The sequence below is a fragment of the Brachyistius frenatus genome, unplaced genomic scaffold, assembly GCF_029030835.1.
Source record: "Brachyistius frenatus isolate BFR_SWC_R1_liver_20210118 unplaced genomic scaffold, ASM2903083v1 Contig_10, whole genome shotgun sequence".
Classification (NCBI taxonomy): Eukaryota; Metazoa; Chordata; class Actinopteri; family Embiotocidae; genus Brachyistius; species Brachyistius frenatus.
Window position 1 is genome coordinate 1,452,998 of NW_027210609.1, and position 20,262 is coordinate 1,473,259.

The 20,262-nt window shown below is 41.4% G+C and overlaps 1 protein-coding gene across 5 annotated transcripts in view; it reads right to left on the minus strand.

The window, feature by feature from the left end:
• Nucleotides 1-20,262, minus strand: part of cacna2d2a (calcium channel, voltage-dependent, alpha 2/delta subunit 2a) — a 142,961-nt gene that overhangs the window by 41,820 nt on the left and 80,879 nt on the right. For 3 of the 5 annotated variants that reach the window (XM_069690786.1, XM_069690789.1, XM_069690785.1), the window contains exons 5-6: nucleotides 14,663-14,707; nucleotides 9,986-10,124 (exon numbers count right to left, since the gene is read on the minus strand). In XM_069690786.1, the coding sequence (XP_069546887.1) occupies nucleotides 9,986-10,124; nucleotides 14,663-14,707 (184 nt within the window). Of the gene's footprint in view, nucleotides 1-9,985; nucleotides 10,125-14,662; nucleotides 14,708-16,036; nucleotides 16,316-20,262 lie in introns of those variants that run through there. The other 2 variants (XM_069690788.1, XM_069690787.1) reach the window with 2 other exon arrangements.

Genomic DNA, 20,262 nt, shown 5'->3' on the forward strand with positions numbered 1-20,262 from the left:
GAAAGAATCTCATACATGATTTAGGTCAGAGAACTGATTTGTTTGGTGTGTTTTCATGTTATATAACAAATGTCAGATCACCTTTGTGGTACAAGTTGTTAACTGTCGTTTTTGTAAGATGGAGTAATCAGGAAACCTGCAACTTCACCATCATTTGAAAACATAATATTTGATTTAGCCGAAGCCAGCATTTTCTGTATTATCTAATGCTTTGTCAGCTTTTTATTGTGTGCTTATTTGATGATTCATTCAGGAAGGATGCATCCCAGTTACATGTCTGCTACAAAATTAATTGCATTGTACCAGATTTAGAAAGTGAAAGATCTTTCTGTTCTATTTCTCCTAACACTGTGTTTACATTTGCCAAGAGCCCAGATGGTATGAACAACCAGAAAGATCAAACTTGTGAGAGAAATTAGTGAGACTCTTAAATCTATGACATTTTGATCATGAATTTTTCAGCCTTGCTGTAATCACCTCCATGAATCTGAAGCATCCGAGTGAGACCGGTGGCTATATTTCACTGATGTTTGTGTGGAGATTATCAAAGAACCAAACCACGGTTTTCAATTTCATCTGGGCCGTGCAATACTCCATGGTCAAAGAGCCATCTGATTAATGTATAAAACGTATTATCCTTTAAGCATGAGCATGAGCTGTGAAGTCCTGGGTGCTCTTATCTGGAGAGACGCTCGGTCTGTAATGATAGCTGTCCCAGCAAGGCCAAGGGCAAAGAGACATCCTGTGACCTCTGTTTAAAACTAGCTCCATCTCAGCTACCTTGACTAACATCAAGGTATTAACCAAACTCTGGCTATATGCAAGGATTTCCACACACACACACACACACACACACACACACACACACACACACACACACACACACACACACACACACACACACACACACACACACACACACACTATTTATTACTTACAACTACTTATACACATGTAACCAAGCTAATTCAGCAGCTGTGATGTGACTGCTATGTTTTCTGAATGTGCGCATCCATGATGTTCAGTTGTGCCCGTGTGTCTTTATTCACACTTCAGTGGTCAGTCTGGGTCTTTTAGGGAAGAGTGATAAAGAGACAGAGCAGAACATGAACATTTATGCTGCCAGCTAAAACATACAGGAGCCACCTCTACTGTCAGGCCAATTCTGTAAACACGCGCACACACACACACACACACACACACACACACACACACACACACACACACACACACACACACACACACACACACACACACACACACACACACACACACACACAGTGTCTTTATATGTGTGTGTGTAACACACATCTGCAGGTGATATCTGCAGAAAGAAACAGGCACATCACAGATAAGAGAACACAGCAAACTAATTCTCTTTGATTTATTCAGTTAGGATATGCTGTGACTTCTCTGGACAGTTGATAAAAAGACAAATTTCCCCTGGGGGGTAAATATGCTCACACAGGCAGACAGGGCCTAAGAGCGCTGTGTTGGTCTCATCTTTCACATGAAATGCGCCTCTCTCTCCGATATCTTTAAAAGGTAATTCATCAGCGCACCGTTCCCCTGACATTTAGAGCACCCTTGGCTTTGCCCCTTTATGGAGCAAGACTGCACACCAAGTAGGGAAACAATTATGAGTGGGATTTATGGAGCATCTATGTGTGAGATCATTCCTCAACTCCCCCCCTCCCCACACAACCACCACCATCCTACGACCCCCACCCACCCACCCAACCTCACATACACACATTATTCACATTGATGTACCTGAGATAAAGAGACATCCAAACCGATCAGTGCCTTATGCCGTGTATTAATCCAACATTATAGAAATTAGTACGTGCCTTTACTGTACACACAGAGCAGGAAAAAAAGGCACAGCAGCCTGTAATATATCATGATAGAACACAAGTGGTCCCCTCGTAAGAAATCCATAATGGTAATGGAGCTAAACCTATTAACTGAGTCCCTTTGAAGAGTCATAACCATTAAAGCTGTCATCGCTATAAAGCATTTACATATTCTCTGTTTTATATAGTAATCAAGTGGTAGCGGTGTAGCTCAGTCTTTGGCATATAGATGCATACACATTGAAAGTAGACAGGCTGGGTAACACAGTCATGGACAGTTTATTTTTAATTTTAATTTTAATATCCAGAAAACGTACCTGTTAATTTGAGTCATCTCATTTTGAATTGTTTATTTCAAGCACTGTGTGTTCAGGTAATGCACTAAATAAGAGATTGTTATAATCAGAGCACCCTGCTTACAAAAACATGTTTTCTCACTCTTGTGGTGTTCAGCTATGCAAAGTGTTGGATAGGTTTGTTTTAATTTTGAGACATCCACCTCTCAAACAGTTGAGGTGAATGCAGTTTTGTTTGTGGTGCTCGCTGCTTTGAAGAGTGACATTTACAAAATTCAACAATGTAGTTTAGGCAACACGGTTCCAGTAAGTCTGGACAATTTGAAGACCTTACGGTGAACAGTTTTAATGAAAACTAATTCTACGGGAAGTAAGAAAATATATTTTTGGGTGAAAACAATCAGTTTCCAAAAGTTCAAGGTCAATACAGACTAGCATTTCTAATTCCTCAGCATGTACCATCGTCTTCTCTTTCTCTCTGGATTGTCAACCCAATTCGCTCTCCATCTCTTCGCCCTCTGTCCTGTTTCTTCCCCGTCTCTCCTTCTTTCCTCCGGGACTGATTTTGTGGCCTGGCTGAGTGTTAAAGAGCCTGAACCTTAAACCTTTCATCCTGCAGAGGAAGCAGCAGCAACAGGAACTGGCAGCCTCTCACAAATCCAGACAAGCTAAAACAAGGTCTGATTCTTTGCACAGGGAAAAAAAATGGTCTTTTTGTAGCTTTGGGTGAGAAAAATAACACCAAGAAGACACTCTACAACCTAATTTGTATTCTTTGCATTTCACAAGACAGTCTTCAGAGGATTTTTTTCTGCAAGTGAAACAGCAGTATTGACTAAATATAATTAAAATTCATGTGAGGGGTCCAAACAATTTCACTCAGGAATAGTATTTAGTGTAAGTGTATTCCTTATTGAGGACCTCAGTTTTGCTAAATAGTAGTCTCAGACTGCGAAGGCAGGGAGACAAAGAGAAATTTATCTGAGGAGGGATGATTATTCAAATACAGAATAAGACAGAAGGGAGAGATTTCACCATACCTCCAGAGTGCTCCTCCAAATACTTTTTCTAATTAAAGAAGAGCAGTAAATAACAAACACATGAAATGTAATTTGTGAGCCTGGTGGTGAGTGAAGTGGAGTTTGCTGTGCTGACTGTTCTAATTAGTGTGCGGGTAAATGATAGTGCCCCTTCACTGGGCACACACTATAGGGGTTGAATGGGTGAGGGGCCGAGAGAGAGAGAGAGAGAGAGAGATGAAGTCTGTGAAGTCGAGAGGGAAAGAAATACAGCCCGCAGTGTTTATATTGTCTTTCTTCTCTTTTGGTTTAACTTTAAATCCCTTTTCTCTATTTTATTTTACTTTCTCTCTCTTTTTTTTCTCCCACAAATCACTTTTGCTTTTTTTCCACACATTTAAATCGGGTTTGATGTTGAGAGGGACTGAGTTGATCTCCAGCGTGGCGTGAGTTGGTTGACAGGGAAGCTTCCCCTACTGGAGGGAACCTGGGGCGTGTGAAACGAATACAGACTGCATGTACTTTACGTGCACTAACACGCACACGCACACTTTCTCACTCAATGACAAAGACGACATTTTACATTTAGCTGAGGCAAATCTCAAGATTCATGGCATATTACTTTAAGAAGACAAATGTGACTTTTTATTATAGAAATCTAGGAGAAGAGCACTTACTGAAGTGGGCACATGCCCTAATTGGAGCCAAGGCACATAATACGACTATGGAACAAAGCATAATACTCATTCCTGCCATTATAATTTTCTCTTCCTTTTGTGAACAGACCTGAGTCTATCTATCAAAGTTGTCCTTTGTACCTCCAGTAGCTTTGGAGTTGACTGTCCAGATCCATTTTAAACAAGGTGAGATACATCAGAGGCTGCTTCACTCAAGTGAAACCTGGCAGATGCAAATCGTTCTCTTCTTTTCAAATCTCAAACAACACAGCGTCAACTCTCTATCCGCTGTATCTGTTGCACTCAGTTTTCTGCTGAACATTACACACTGTGCAATTTGCTCTTTACAGAGGTGAACTGGAGGATTGTTTTGCTCACAGCTTCCCAGAGGGGATCCAACTACACACAGAGAGAGCTGCAGCAAAGTAGGAGCAAACTTTCAAAGGGCAGGGAGTACAAGCTTGTTGCTGCTTTAATTTGTAATTAAGGAATTTTTTTCCTCTCTTGTAAAATAAAATCTCATGACTATTTTAATATTTAATACATTTCTGCTGACCACTCGACAAAGCATACTATTTTTCCTTCATTTTCTTACTTGCTTTAGACAGGTGCTTCACAATGGTAAGCATTATATTGCATTTTTTGGGGGGATGAAGTACAAATTATGTCACGTGCCAATGCAGCAGCAGGAATGGATCAAATTATTCCTTGTTGTTCACTTAAGGCAAAAAAAAAAGTCTCGGAACCAAATGGGAGACAGTAAAAGTTGGCGACTGGCTGGTTCGTGGCGCATTAGGCATCTAAAAAGCCAGATATGTCCCCAAGGAGTTGAGAAATACCAAATAGAAAAGCTTATATTGTGCATATGTGCTGCATGTGTAAATATATTAATATTTGCGGACAAGTTCACCACATAAACTTAAAAGGTGACCACATCACTGTTGTGCTGACCATATTTATCCCACCCATAGTGCATAAAAGAAATAAGTTATTTCAGGTTCACAGGAGAGTCATGCAAACCAGTTGCAGCAAAAAGGTAAAAAATCCCTCCTGAAAAATCCATGCTTTGGAAAATGTTGAAGAAATGTTGCACAAACCTGATAAATCTAAAAAAAAAAAAGTGGTGACGAGAACAAGTTGACAGCCAAGTTTAGGAAGGGTGGTAAAAATGGTTGTTGTGTGTGTGTGTGTGTGTGTGTGTGTGTGTGTGTGTGTGTGTGTGTGTGTGTGTGTGTGTGTGTGTGTGTGTGTGTGTGTGTGTGTGTGTGTGTGTGTGTGTGTGTGCGCGTGCGCGTGCAGGATGGGTTGGGTGGGTTAATCGTCCCATGCAAAACATTTAAGCTCCGCTCTTTCATCTGCACACAGTTAGCCAGTTGTAACCCTTCATTTCTGATAACCAAGTTTCAAACTGTGGCTGACTACAATAGCAAAAATGACAAAATGACGTTAGGCTGCTGGAAAAGAAGCTGCATGCTGCGGATTAAAGCTTCAAATTTAATGAAAGGACTTCCCATATTCAATGGTGGTTTCCTTTATTCCCTGCTGGGAACAGTGGTTGCTTATTCTCATACAAACACTAATGTATTCCTACAATATGCGTACACTATACACACAGAATGACTACCTTTAAAAAAAAAAAGAAGCCTCATATATAACTTTCTATATTTGCAATATGTCATAACGTACATGCAACTGTAGAATTACCCAATTTGGCTTAGTATCATAGTAGGAGCTCTGTCCAATTACCAGCGACATTCAACTGAATCTACAAAATAGTCACCCAAGAACAATTTGTGTATTCCCTCACTGTTTTGATACTTATTTTTTTCTGACTATTTTAAAGATTATATTCTCTGAGCCATTTCTCCACAATTATTCAGCAAATCCCTGCGCGTTCATCACCATTTCTGTAATATTTACTGGGAGAATAAAAACCTGTTCCTGTTTGGACGACACCACCCACATCAATTTATTCCTCTGTGGCAGGGTTTTGATGTCCATTTTGTAATAAGCAATGATAATTAGAAGAAAACTGTATGAATGTTTGACCTAAGCTAATTAGAAAGTTTGCAGACTTGGCAGCAGGAATCAGCAGTGGGATAATGAATCATAAAATGGTTCATTACTGCGCTCAGGGAACACTCTCAATCTCAATAAACGGACATGGGGCCTAGCAGACAAATCAAACCAAGACGCATACATCGCCTCATTTAGCTGCTGAAAGGATCACAATAAAAAAAAAAAAAAAAGTGTGAAAAAAGAAAATGGTTTTTTGTTGTTGCACAAAATGGTTTCTATTATTGAAGTATATTTTTTTCCTGTCCTCTCACCCCTTTTCTTTCTATCTGTCCTTCTATCTGTGCCTCTGTCTTAGACCAGATCCAAGGACACCCATTCTTATTTTTATTCAGTGCATTAACAATGTGTACAAATCAAAGCAAGCTATTTCAACTACATGGAGCACACGTGCTAATAAACCGCACAGACTCTTACGTCAACTGTTGAACATTAGGCTGCACTTTGGACCGTGCACCATTCTTCCTACAGTTTTCTTTTCTCTGCCTTTCCTCTGGCCTCCTCCTGAGGAACGATTGCTGAAACTACCCACTCACACTGCTTCTCTTCTGCTAATCCTAAACCCACAGATATACAGTGGGTACGGAAAGTATTCAGACCCCTTTACATTTTTCACTCTTTGTTTCATTGCAGCCATTTGCTAAAATCAAAAAAGTTCATTTTATTTCTCAATGTACACTCAGCACCCCATCTTGACAGAAAAAAACAGAAATGTAGAAATTTGTGCAAATTTATTAAAAAAGAAAAACTGAAATATCACATGGTCATAAGTATTCAGACCCTTTGCTGTGACACTCATATTTAACTCACATGCTGTCCATTTCTTCTGATCCTCCTTGAGATGGTTCTCCTTCACTGGTGTCCAGCTGTGTTTAATTAAACTGATTGGACTTGATTAGGAAAGGCACACACCTGTCTATATAAGACCTTACAGCTCACAGTGCATGTCAGAGCAAATGAGAATCATGAGGTCGAAGGAACTGTCCAAGGAGCTCAGAGACAGAATTGTGGCAAGGCACAGATCTGGCCAAGGTTACAAAATAATTTCTGCAGCACTCAAGGTTCCTAAGAGCACAGTGGCCTCCATAATCCTTAAATGGAAGAAGTTTGGGACGACCAGAACTCTTCCTAGACCTGGCCGTCCAGCCAAACTGAGCAATCGTGGGAGAAGAGCCTTGGTGAGAGAGGTAAAGAAGAACCCAAAGATCACTGTGGCTGAGCTCCAGAGATGCAGTAGGGAGATGGGAGAAAGTTCCACAAAGTCAACTATCACTGCAGCCCTCCACCAGTCGGGGCTTTGTGGCAGAGTGGCCTGACGGAAGCCTCTCCTCAGTGCAAGACATATGAAAGCCCGCATAGGGTTTGCCAAAAAACACATGAAGGACTCCCAGACTATGAAAAATAAGATTCTCTGGTCTGATGAGACCAAGATTGAACTTTTTGGCGTTAATTCTAAGCGGTATGTGTGGAGAAAACCAGGCACTGCTCATCACCTGCCCAATACAATCCTAACAGTGAAACATGGTGGTGGCAGCATCATGCTATGGGGGTGTTTTTCAGCTGCAGGGACAGGACGACTGGTTGCAATTGAAGGAAAGATGAATGTGGCCAAGTCCAAGTACAGAGATATCCTGGAAGAAAACCTCTTCCAGAGTGCTCTGGACCTCAGACTGGGCCGAAGGTTCACCTTCCAACAAGACAATGACCCGAAGCACACAGCTAAAATAACAAAGGAGTGGCTTCGGAACAACTCTGTGACCATTCTTGACTGGCCCAGCCAGAGCCCTGACCTAAACCCAATTGAGCATCTCTGGAGAGACCTGAAAATGGCTGTCCACCAAAGTTCACCATCCAACCTGACGGAACTGGAGAGGATCTGCAAGGAAGAATGGCAGAGGATCCCCAAATCCAGGTGTGAAAAGCTTGTTGCATCATTCCCAAGAAGACTCATGGCTGTACTAGCTCAAAAGGGTGCTTCTACCCAATACTGAGCAAAGGGTCTGAATACTTATGACCATGTGATATTTCAGTTTTTCTTTTTTAATAAATTTGCACAAATTTCTACATTTCTGTTTTTTTCTGTCAAGATGGGGTGCTGAGTGTACATTAATGAGAAATAAAATGAACTTTTTTGATTTTAGCAAATGGCTGCAATGAAACAAAGAGTGAAAAATTTAAAGGGGTTTGAATACTTTCCGTACCCACTGTACTGTAGATCCAGACCTCTCCAGACCCAGAGGACAACAATCCGCCCACATTAGTTTCCTCAGACATCCCTCTCTGAGGCACCGTACAGGTTCTCACTGGTGGGACCAGAGCAGAGCACAACATATAGATAACAATCCACTTCTGCCATCTCATCTAAAGCAAGCACAGCTCCCATGACATGAACTTGATGTAAATTCTTTGAAGCAAAGTTGGTTAAAAGCCTACTCCAACAATTAAGAATTTTACTACTGTAACATTGTTAGACGTGCAATAGTTTTAATACAAAGTATCAAAATAGATACAGGAGAACCAGAGACATCTTTTTTTATTCCACACCATTGGGTTCCTTGCCAACATTACTCACAAAGCAACCTAACCAGTGGCAGCTCTCAGAGGTTTGGGGTGTTGCTAGTAGCAGCTGATGTACCCCCGGGCTGCTTGCCTGAGGCTCCAGAGATTTGGTGAGCTCCCGACTTTCAAACTCATAACCTTAGATGTGTTATATTTTGAAACATGTGGTCTTCAGCTCTGAAAGACACTGTCTCACCTCAGGTAGTGGGATCAGAATTCGTACTGCCCCTTCTGAATCCATTAAAAGCTCACTATACTTTACACAGTAGTATTCCACAAGAGCTGTAAACAGACTTTGATGAGTAAAATCGATTGGGTTCCCCTTTAATGTGTTCCCCACTACACTGTATATACAATAACTACAAACTGATGTTTCTAACATGTACATTTGTGACTTAAATATTTGGTTAGGTTGCAAAGTATCTTTCAGAATTACTGTATATTTGTGCAGCAACATGTTTTTTAACTGCTTATTTATGAACAACAACTAAAACACAGCACATATGTTCATAATGGTATTGGCACAAAATCTGCAGTTGGCAATCTTAGCACAGCAGACCACGCAATGGGAGCTGACTAAACAACATCAATAGTAAACATTTTGCACAGAACAGAGGAAAAAAAAACGAATTCCATGCGCTGTACCACTCCGCTCCTCTGGACTCCACCAAGCTCAATCAAGAGGCCTTTATTCTCTGACTCATATCTTCAGACAGGGGAACCAAAGCTGCCTCAAAATGGCTCTGGGAACAATGTGCAGGCCTGATTGCTCTATTGTGAGTTAGCCGTGGCCTTTGACATCTCCTCCTGAACCACAAGTGCCTAATTCTGACAAGATTTGTCTGGAGACACAGATGGAGGGCATTGTTACAGACAGGTGCTATACACTGCCAGCTCAACAAAGAGGGTGAAGAGGTAGACAATAATAAAGAAAAAAACAAAAACTGCCACCTCGAAAATGGCTGTCTGTCTGCACATGCTCTACTTTTTGAGTCTTTAAAGGGGCAAGAAGACAGCGTCCCAAAGGTTAGAGGTGGATAACAGAGGGAACATGCCAGGCAAAATCAGAGTCCCGGAAGGTACATGTGTTCCCTTTTGTCCATTTGGCAGCTGCAGACTAAGGAGGGTGTTATGTCCACAGGGCAGCAACGGTGCCAGGCAGGAAGGGCAGGATCCACGAGCAGGGGAGACCATGCCCAGAAAAAAAAATACAGTACAGATCTTATGTGAGAGAGCATCTGTCATCTAAAATCATGTTAGTGTTCTAAAGTGTCGGCTGATAAAAAAGGAAGGAGAGATTGAGCTAACATACTGAGAGAGGGCCAAGTCAAAGCAAAGTACTGCCAGCTATCCATGACCCACCACTGTGAATGAAAACCAGGACGCCTTCTGGTACATCCAGGATACAGGTACAACTGCTGGTAGCACTTACATGCAGGATAGCCAACAGCACAAACTCCAACAATGTAAACATTACAAACAATATGAAAGATGCCACTTACAGCCTTTGTATATGTCTGTAGGAATCTGGACCGCACTGGAAGAGTAGTTGACCTTGTTTTTAAAATTGGGATCGTCCACAAACTCCAGTTCCAAATATGACGAGCTCTCCAGCGGGTTCTCCTCTTCTCCATCCTCCGTCTGCAGACGGGCGTGCGCACGCACACACACACACACACACACACACACACACACACACACACACACACACACACACACACACACACACACACACACACACACACACACACACACACACACACACACACAAATGTGAGTAAGCATACAAATAAAAACATAATAACAGAGAGAAACATGCAAATGAGGAACTGCATTTTATCAGCTCCCATATTGTGGTTACACGGTTTCTGGTTTTTATCGTCTTTCTGTCTGACTCACACATGAAGTCACAGAGAATCTGGATAATGTTAAGCACAGAAATAGCAATTATTCTGCCTTTTGTCTGCCTTCAGATTTAGGTGGTTCTGTTCTCTCCTTCTCATCAGAGAACAGCAGCAGGTATCAGAACAGACACCAAACAGAGAGACTCATTAGTAGCTGTGATGACTATCACAGACACGAGGTGCCATACAAATTAACCCCAACAATAACAAGCAACCAGCACCACTCGATCATTGTTTAGTTTCCCACCCACATGAATGACAGCATATTTAATAGCATACTTTTTTCTTCTCTCTCGCATACCACCATTTGAACTAATAAAGTTAATAAATACTTAGCTTATCTTTATTTATACTTAGATTTTTTAGTTTGGCCACTGTACATGATGAGAAAGCCTGGCACATATATGGTGTTAGAAAATTGTAAGATATCAAAAAGAACCTCAATATAAAAAAAAGAAAAATTGACATTTAAGCTTTTTTATCTTGACAAGTTATCAATGTAGTACAATCTGTGCCTGTTCCCGCAGGATGAAGGGACTGTAGCGTAACATTCTTTTTTCAGAAATATATAGCCCCACTGACTCAATTTATTCGAATATTCTGGATTTGACATTAGTGTGTGCGCCAACTAAAACGCTGTTATATGCATAATTATAAAACAGGTAACACTTACAGATCAACATTGCGCAATTAAAATGTAGAAGGTCGACTCATGGTTGAGTCTTTGTTAAACAAACACAATCTAATTAATATGTGCTCATGCACCAAGCTCTTTGATTCACTGCAATACAGAAGTAGCCCTCAGCAAAGTCCGGCATCATGCTCGTAGCATTCTTCCCTTATTAGTCATCCTCCATTGGACTTCATTCACTGCATATTTGTGAAACCAAACACATATCTCTGATCAGTCCCCATGCATTTGCACTGCTAAAAAGCTACATTTTACATCCAAAGGAAAAAAAAATAATCCAAATACCAAAATCCTGAGTGGAGCACATCAGCACTTTTCATTTTGATAAAGTAGCATGGATTAATAGGATCTGACATGATAAAAACTGTTTGTTTTTTCAATAAATTAAATCAAAGCCCCGTGTCCACAGCAGAAATTGATTGATGGGCACACTTTAATTGACTATTAAAATGCAATTACAAACTGTTGTTGGGACAGACCAGGGGATGGTTGTGCTGAAGACCCATTGAAAGGCAACAAAAGAAGCAGAACAGTGTGATGACAGAAACCAGAATATGAGAAAGTTATAATCTCTACAACTCATATATTGTGATAGTGCAGATATGATCAGAAAGATTAGGAAAGATTAGTGCACACTGAGCAACACCTGACATTTAACACTTACATATAACAGCTAATTTAAAATGATTCTCACAGACCTAATATTTAGAATTTAAAATTTAAAAAAAAATTAAAAATGCAGTTAAAAAGAATAGTAAAAAAAAAATAAAAAAATAAAAGTACATATTTCTGACATAGTTAAATGGATTCCTACATACAGGGAGGTTAGACACAATTTCTTTTAATTCAGTTTTCAGGGATCTGTTGAGAAAAGCCATTCACCTGTTGTTTTCAGTTCAAACCTTTAGGACCTGTCCTGAAGCTTCAGTCTTGCAGCATCGGGCTTAAAGAGATTCAAGACTTTCTTTTTGCTCATTAAAAATTAAAAATTATTTCTTAGAGGTGCTCTAGCAGGTGCTCGCTGTAAAGATGTAAAATTGTGTAATCTTGTCCTCTTATTCCCAATTCATGAGTGTAAAGGAAAAGAGAGAATGATTAAAACTAAAAAGAGTGAGCTTTAAATTAACGAATGGGTCACTGCAGAAGTAAAACACTGTAATCAGAATAAAAAAAAACTGTACAATGCACCACTTACTACAAACTCTGCTAAAGAAATGTTGCATTAGCTGTGCACATTTTTCATTTGCTTCAGTAGATCTAAAGACCTTTGATCACAAAATCTGTGAAAGTAAAAGCTGAATAAAGTATTCTTTTAATCGAAACTAATACTCCAACGCTGGATTAATGTCATTTGATATTTCACAGGTTAACTATCCGATAATAGTGAACCTGATTAGGTTAGGGAAGGCAGCTTTTCAAAAGCACTAACTGGGAGGTGGAGGTGTTTGTTTATCACTCAGTGTGACACTAATTCTGTCAATGTCGGGCATGGAGTTCATTTTTTTCTTTCTTCAGAAGAGCCCAATCATAATTAACGAAGGCAGTGTCTAATTAGGAGCTGAATAAATCCACACAGGAAAGACTGATTGGTTCATTTTCTTCAACCATCCACCACCTGTTCTGCTCGATTCATTACCCAATTTGTTAATTTTTATCTCCCCTTTCACGAGGTTTAATTAAAGGCTGGAGAGGCCAGAGTTGGCATTTTAAAGCTTCCTTTATTCCCACCTTCAGTCAACGAGGGCTAACCTGAAACATGTCACTTATGACGCAGCGTGTGTGTGTGTGTGTGTGTGTGTGTGTGTGTGTGTGTGTGTGTGTGTGTGTGTGTGTGTGTGTGTGTGTGTGTATGTATGTGTTTAGTGGGCAACAACAAAGATGCAGAAAGCAACATTGCAATTGATAAGTAGTTTACATATTTCACATGTAGTTCCATTTATGTTTGTCTTTCACAACTGAAAAACAGCCACACATCTTCAATTTTGATTAAACATTAAAATTATAAGAGTTGTACTAATGTATTTTACATATTTGGTGGTTGTTCTTGAGGTAAATTACTACCTGGGCACATGATTGACAATATTTGTTCTAACAAAGTTAGACCAAATAATATTTGCATTTTCACCCAGGAGGCTTTGTGTGCTCTCTGCTGAAGCATGTTACAATCTTTTAAGGGGCACGGCATGTGTTTTTTGAAAATAAAAAAATAAATAAAATAAAAAAGGTATTTAAACCCACAGTCAATAAGCAACAACATCCCTGTCCAGAAAGTCAGGAATCAAGAGACCTTAAAACCAGTGGGTGGAAATATTATAAAGAATGAGGCTCATAGATAGTTGAACTAACCAAACATTGGCTAATAAAATGACCTTCACCCTCCGAACTGGGAATGAACATCAGACATGCCTCAGCAAATGGGCAGTTTTAACTTCAAATAAATAATCACATAGCACATTTATATCAAGGGTACAGTGAGGAAAAGATAAATTAACAGGATGTAGAGAAGAAAAGGTAAAAGAGCTTGCCAATCACTTACCTTTCTTGAAACCAATTGTTTTATCACATCCCTCTAATCGTACTGGCTTTTACTCAAGCAGCAGAGCTTAACTGAAAAGAGTCATCGTGGGAGGAATCAAGATTCAGACAGGGGAGTACTGGTAGGCTACTGTGAGGGTTTCAGAGAGGAATGACCTCTGCCTGACTTCTGCAGTCGTTTTCAAGGTTGTTGTGGGGTCGGTGATGTGGGGGTCAGAGGTGTGTCACTGGCTCGGCCTCAGTATGCCATGTTAATAATGACCGATGTTCTCCAATTAGATGTGCTGACAGACCCTAAAGCACTGCATCATTAATCACGGGAGTGGCGTTCACAAAGAGAAAATCACACCATGATTTATTGCTCTTCTGCCTTCCTTGCTCAATCTCTCTCCATCTTTTTGTGCTTTGGTGATCTAAAAGGGATTCTTGCACTCCTCCTTGAATCTTAACCAATTAGCGGGCATCGGCTCCGAGTGTGCCCTGTCCTAAGGCAGAGCTGCAGGCGGCAGCCGGAGTGGTGGCATGGTGAGACCAGTGATTTGTAGGGGAAAATGCATCACCCAGTTTGCTGGCCTTTCTTTGAATGGCATTCATATTCGTCAATATGAATGACAGAAATGGTTCACTACTGTATGAAACTGTGATGTGACTTATGTTTTTGGTGTTAGGTGTCTTGATGGGCAAGGAGGTCAAACAGCCCGCTGTTCAAGTCCGCAGATGACACAGTTGTGATTCAGGGGAAAAGACAAAACTCTGGAAATTAGACTGGGAGAGGACATTTGAAATCACTGTCACATGCATGTCGGCCTGCCACTACTCTGTCACACCTACTCACCACATAGCAGTGTCACCTCACTAACGCACACAGACAGCCCAGGGGCCTATGACTGGCGGATTGGAGGGTGGGGGGGCATCGACACCGAGGTGGCCAAAGGAAAGGGGTGGGTTGCAGGAACTGTTGGCAGGGGTAGGAAGTAGGGTGGGTAGGATTTTGGGGGGGTTTAAGGCAGGCAGATGGGTGAGGGAGAAGCAGTCCATACTGTACTCACATAGTCTGAATCCACTTTGGAATCGTAGTATGAAATGGTATTCTCCTGTGCAGAAAAGAAAAGTAAAAAGAAAAGTGATAAGAGAAGATATAGCAGTGCCTATATCAGCCCCAACCTGTGGTGGTAAGCAAGAGAGAGTCATGGTTATATTCAATCACACTGTTCAGCATGAGAATATAATCAGCATCACAGAACACAGGAGGAGTAGTGTGATGTGCAATGACTGTCATGAGAAGGTGAGAAGACAGCCGTAGAGATAGTGAAGAATGTCATGCATCTGGACAATGTTTTTGTTAATAAGATGCAATGCATGTGGCACATGTTTGAACTTGTGTTCAAAACACTGTTGGAACATTTCCTTGTGCTGTGGAAAACAGTTGTCAGTTTGTGTGGCACTGTGGCATGAGCTTAGATGTAACATGGAATAAAGTGGTTTGCAGTGAGAGCAGAATAAACTCAAAATATTACTCTCTCTGGGAGTCTTATCAACCTCAGCTGGTTGTGTTTTCAGTCTAGGCAAATCTCACAGGAGGGAAGAAAGAGAAAAAGGAAAAGAATGTAAATTTATGCCACGGTATTACATTATTTTTGCTCTAATTAACCACTAAAGTTACGAGCTGCCAGCCCCAGATTCAGCCCCTTACCACCAAACTTTTACCCTTTTACCCATACACAGGCTGTTAACTTCCCTGCCCTCCTCCTAGTCTCTGAACTGGCGTCCTTATCTCCCGTAGAGGCAGGCGTGAGGGCGGGTAGGGGCTGCATGCAGTGAGCAGTGCCCGTGTGGCCTGTCTCATTATGATGAGGAGGCTGGCTGCGGACACGCTCTCAAGGGCACCACAGTGACTGGCTTGCCCTCACTGGAAGAGCTGTGGTCACAGTCTGATGTGGGAGGACGGCTGACAAAGAAAGAGAGTCTTCTGTACAGGTGTAGTAAATCTTACACAATGGCTACTCAGCCATTGACTTATATTCCCACTGTTTCTGTTTGTCTCTTGTTCACCCTTATTATTTTGCTCCCTCTCTCCTGCTGTCTCACACAGTTTTTATTTAACTAAAAACACAAACACCTATATAAACAAGTACTTTCATCCTCTGTCAGCTCCCATATTTCTCTCAGCTCCCTTCAGCATGAAAGCCTCTCTGCGCCACCACAACCAGCGTCTTGGCTGGCCTCCAGTGCTAATCAGGGAGTCAGTCATTAGCTCAGTTCAAAACAACTCACCCAAGAAAAACAGTATGATCAAAACTCAAACTGACACCAAATATGGGAAGGACCAGCCTGGACGCAGCTTGTGTCTTTTGGAAATGAGAGAGGACATGATAGAGGAGGAGCAGCAGAATGTGCCCCCGTGACACATCTCCTCAACTTACCAGCACTCCCTCTGTCCCCCCAGCTCTGTAAGAGGTCCAGAGTGAGGATGGAAGGGAAGGAGCCGAGAGGAGGGATCCAAGCAGATCATTCAGGGAGTACATTGGGTTAAGTTGGAGGTTAGGATGGAGGCTCAGGTCTAGCTGATGTGAAGGGATGAATTGAGAGGACAGAGATGGGTGGTGGTGGTGGTGGGTGCAGTGGGGAAAGAGCTGCCAGGGCTAAAAATAGCCCATGCTTATGCAGAGAGAGAGAGAACTGGAGTGAGCATGAGAGAGAGAGGGAGAGACACTGTGGCAGAGCAACAGTGTTGTTGTGTCTGCCAGCAGGACTGATCTGGAGCCCAGTCCTGCTTAGACTGGTCCCTGGCTTCTAAAGAGTTTACTCTCACTACTGTGGCATTACAACTCATTATTCAGGACTGCTTCCTGTAAATAAACACTTGGTTCCTTACACCCAAGAGACGCTGTCCAGCATCTTTGCTCAAATAAATAATACACACACAAAAAGAGAGACTTCAGTATGGGGCTCAAAACTGTAGCTGTCTTCACTCTTCACCACTGCATTGTTAGTTTGTATACATCCCTTATCACTGCACTTTATTGCAAATAATATAAGATGCAAACAAATGATATATGAAAGGTAAAACTTGAATACATAATTACATCATTAGTTAGCGTATACATAAAAATGATACAGTCACTTCACCTCCCGGTTGGGATTTTCTACAGCACCTTTCACCACTATCAACAACCACTGAATGAGGTTATATGTTTTTAACAAGAATAGTGATTGTCTCTCCAGTAGTTAGACAATCTGTGCCTGCATGTTTTGTGCTGCTTTTTCCTTTAACTGTCACCTATCTGTGCAAACAATGTCACTGGTATCATATCTGCTTGGTGCAAGCAGATGTGATACCAGTGACATTGTCACACTGCTGTGATTGCCCTACAATTACCCATCACTCATAGTGCTAAACCTGCACCATGCACATACAATAACCACTTCTGAGAGTAAAACCTTAGAAGTAGCAGCAATAATGAAAAGATAACAGGCAGAAACAGGAGATGAATGTGGAATACCAGAAAAATAATAATCACTGGATAACCACTCGACTCTTAATATGTAATTTGTAGTCTTGTTTTTATAAAACATGCAATCACAAAAAAAGCACCTACATACAGAGATCCTACTGATGAACACCACAAAATCCGACCACACAGGCTTGCACAGAAGAGGGGGCCCATGCTGACAAGTCCGAGGCCACCATGACCCTCTGAGCAGTCACCGGGGCAGCACGGCCATCTGCTGCGTCTGGTCACTGGTCTCCATGGGCTCAGGGTCTGGGTTAAACACACATCTGATACAACACCAAGCCTGCAATTATCCCGCACTGATCGCCTTGCCCTGTGGACCCTACTAGTTCGCACATATGTAATGCATGATCTCATGCGTACGGACCACTCACATGTGAATGTATGTACAGACACCCAGATACAGCTGAACATTCGCACAACATATGCACAGGCAGAAGCACACAAAGTCTGAGAAATTCCCACTGACACAATGTGCTATCAGTAAATTAAATCTATCATGCGGAGTGGACCAACAAATTCCAAACAGGAGACAAACACTGAGGTCAGGTGATGATCTCCAGCCCCTCCCCTACGTCAATCTTCCCCTGCTCATCTCCCACCTCCCTCCTCTCCTCACCCTTATCTCGATCTGCTTCCTGTCTTCTCCCTTTGCCCCATCTCTCCTCCTCGTCCTCCTCCTCCCTGCCCTGTCTTATCTTCATCTTTCCTAATCTCTCTTTTCTCAATACCAGCCTCTTCTCGCCAATTTTAGATTTCAGCAAAAGCAGCAGCGTAGGTTAGATGCCTACTGTTGCTATAGAAACCGCCCCTCTGCTCTAGATTACAATGTGACTTTGTCTCCTCACCACGGCTACAATGTCTGCTCGTTTTTACATCTGACCAGATACATGCCTGCCTATTTTTTGTTTGTCGGTCTGTCTGACTGTGAGGTTTTTCTTCTGCCAGCGTGTTTTCTTGTCGTTGATGTGTGCAGCATGATATTTCTAAGCCATCTATTGCCTGTGGTCACACATTGAAACTTCAAATTCTCCCTTTCAGGTGAAGGTTAGAACCTTAAAAGCCCAAACTATATTCATTTGTGAAGAACACCATGACAGATTATCCCTCCGGTAACGAACAAGGCGACAAAACTGAAAAATGTCTGGTAAATATAAAAGACTGTCATATGTAGGGGTACGTGTCATGATTGAATATGGTCACTGGGACTAGATCTTTTGAATTTTAATCTGTGAGCTCTCTCAAAGTGCTGGCTGAGACAGGTTGACATTTGAGTGCGAGACAAGCGCTCCATCATGGGTGGGGACAGATTACAGTCATATTCATATCTCCTCTGGACACCTGCTAATGATTTTATAATTACAGAATACACTGTGTGCCTCTGCCGTGCCCTGGGGTGTGCACACAAGCATGCGGTACACACACACACACACACACACACACACACACACACACACACACACACACACACACACACACACACACACACACACACACACACACACACACACACACACACACACACACGTTCAAATTCACACAGTGCACCTCTCTCCTGGCCCTGATAGTCTAGCAATCATTCCTCGCACCAGTTTCCCTAATGGAAGCTGACATTATATCAAACACAATAAAGGATTTCATTTACTGCTCTTCATTAACCCACGCACATCAGCCCATAAGAAACACACGAACACACACGGCTCTCGTAGTGTTCAGAAAATGCAACCAGACTAAAGAAAAAAAAAAAAGAACATACAATGGGATTTGGCTCCAGAGTTAGTCAAGTTTGCAGCAAACCTGTTTTATAGCTATACATTCGGACTCCTTCTCTTATCTCTTCTGCTCCAATCTCTCCTCTTGTCTCTACCTATCTCCTCTGTCTCTTTCCCTCCCTAACATCCCTATAGCCCATCTCTAGCTGTCAAACATACAAAACTAAACATTTGAACTAGATAAACACTTTGCTTTATTAGCTGGTGAGGCTCTCCAGAGAGAGATAAAACCCTCCAGGCTTACCACATACTCACACACGTCGACTCCAGTGCACACACACGCCACCCAGATCCATTACAATTAATTTATGTTAAGTAAGAAATGACTGACGTCCAATTTCTTCTGAAGAATAGAAATACATACACAAGGACATTGATACAAAATGTAGAGATGTCAAAATGAAATCACAATACGGCATCAGCAACTAATTTGTTCAGCGCATTTCCTTTAGTTTATATGGTTCACAGGTTTGTAGAAGTGTGAAAAGGTGAGCTCATGAAATATGATGTTCAAACAGGTAAATTAATCATGACATGTAAAGATCTGTCAGAGATCTAAAAGCCCTTTAATCACTTTGATATTGAATTGCAGAGGTTGTGTGTGAATAAAACATGAAACCTTGTTCCTTGGTGGGGACGTTTTGATTCCAGCAATTTGGAATATTTTACAGGGTATGGGCATATTGCTCATTAACAGAAATGTTAAAGTGCAAACAAACTATTTTTGTGTCGCTGACCAGACAGCATTTAAGAACAGTTGTATATACATAGTCACCAGTTTAATAGGCAAGTTATCTTAGTTAATACAGTTTTTTTTCCAATAATCATGCAATAAATCCTACCTTTATTTAGGTGCGTTTGCTCAGTTTGTTGTTGGAGAGGTGTTTACTGAAGGTTTTGGAGTCTGAAGTTTTGAGAATTATTTCTATTACCTTGTCAACTTCATTTCTGTCAGTGAGGATAGGATGGATTACATTTTAAAATTCCATACAATTGAATTATGGCCACAGTAATGAATTAATGCCTCTGAAAAGTTTCACCAAAAATATGTAGTTTCAACTACGGAAATATAAATGTGTATTCATCCCAATTCATTGGGTACAGGGTGTTCGTCACAGTATGAGACTTGTGTTCGGTACACCGTGTTACCTTAATAATTACTGTCAGATGTCTATTTGTGTCGACATACTACATTCTTGGTGGCACTGGCACTCCTGAAGATGGCAGTTCACAGACACTTCCCACACAGTCTGACGGAGGTTGAGAAGATCTGACTGAATGAGATAAACTACCTGAATCCAGGTGTGCAAAGCCTTACAGACTTAACCAAGAAGACTAAAGCACTTTAAATGGAAAGAGACC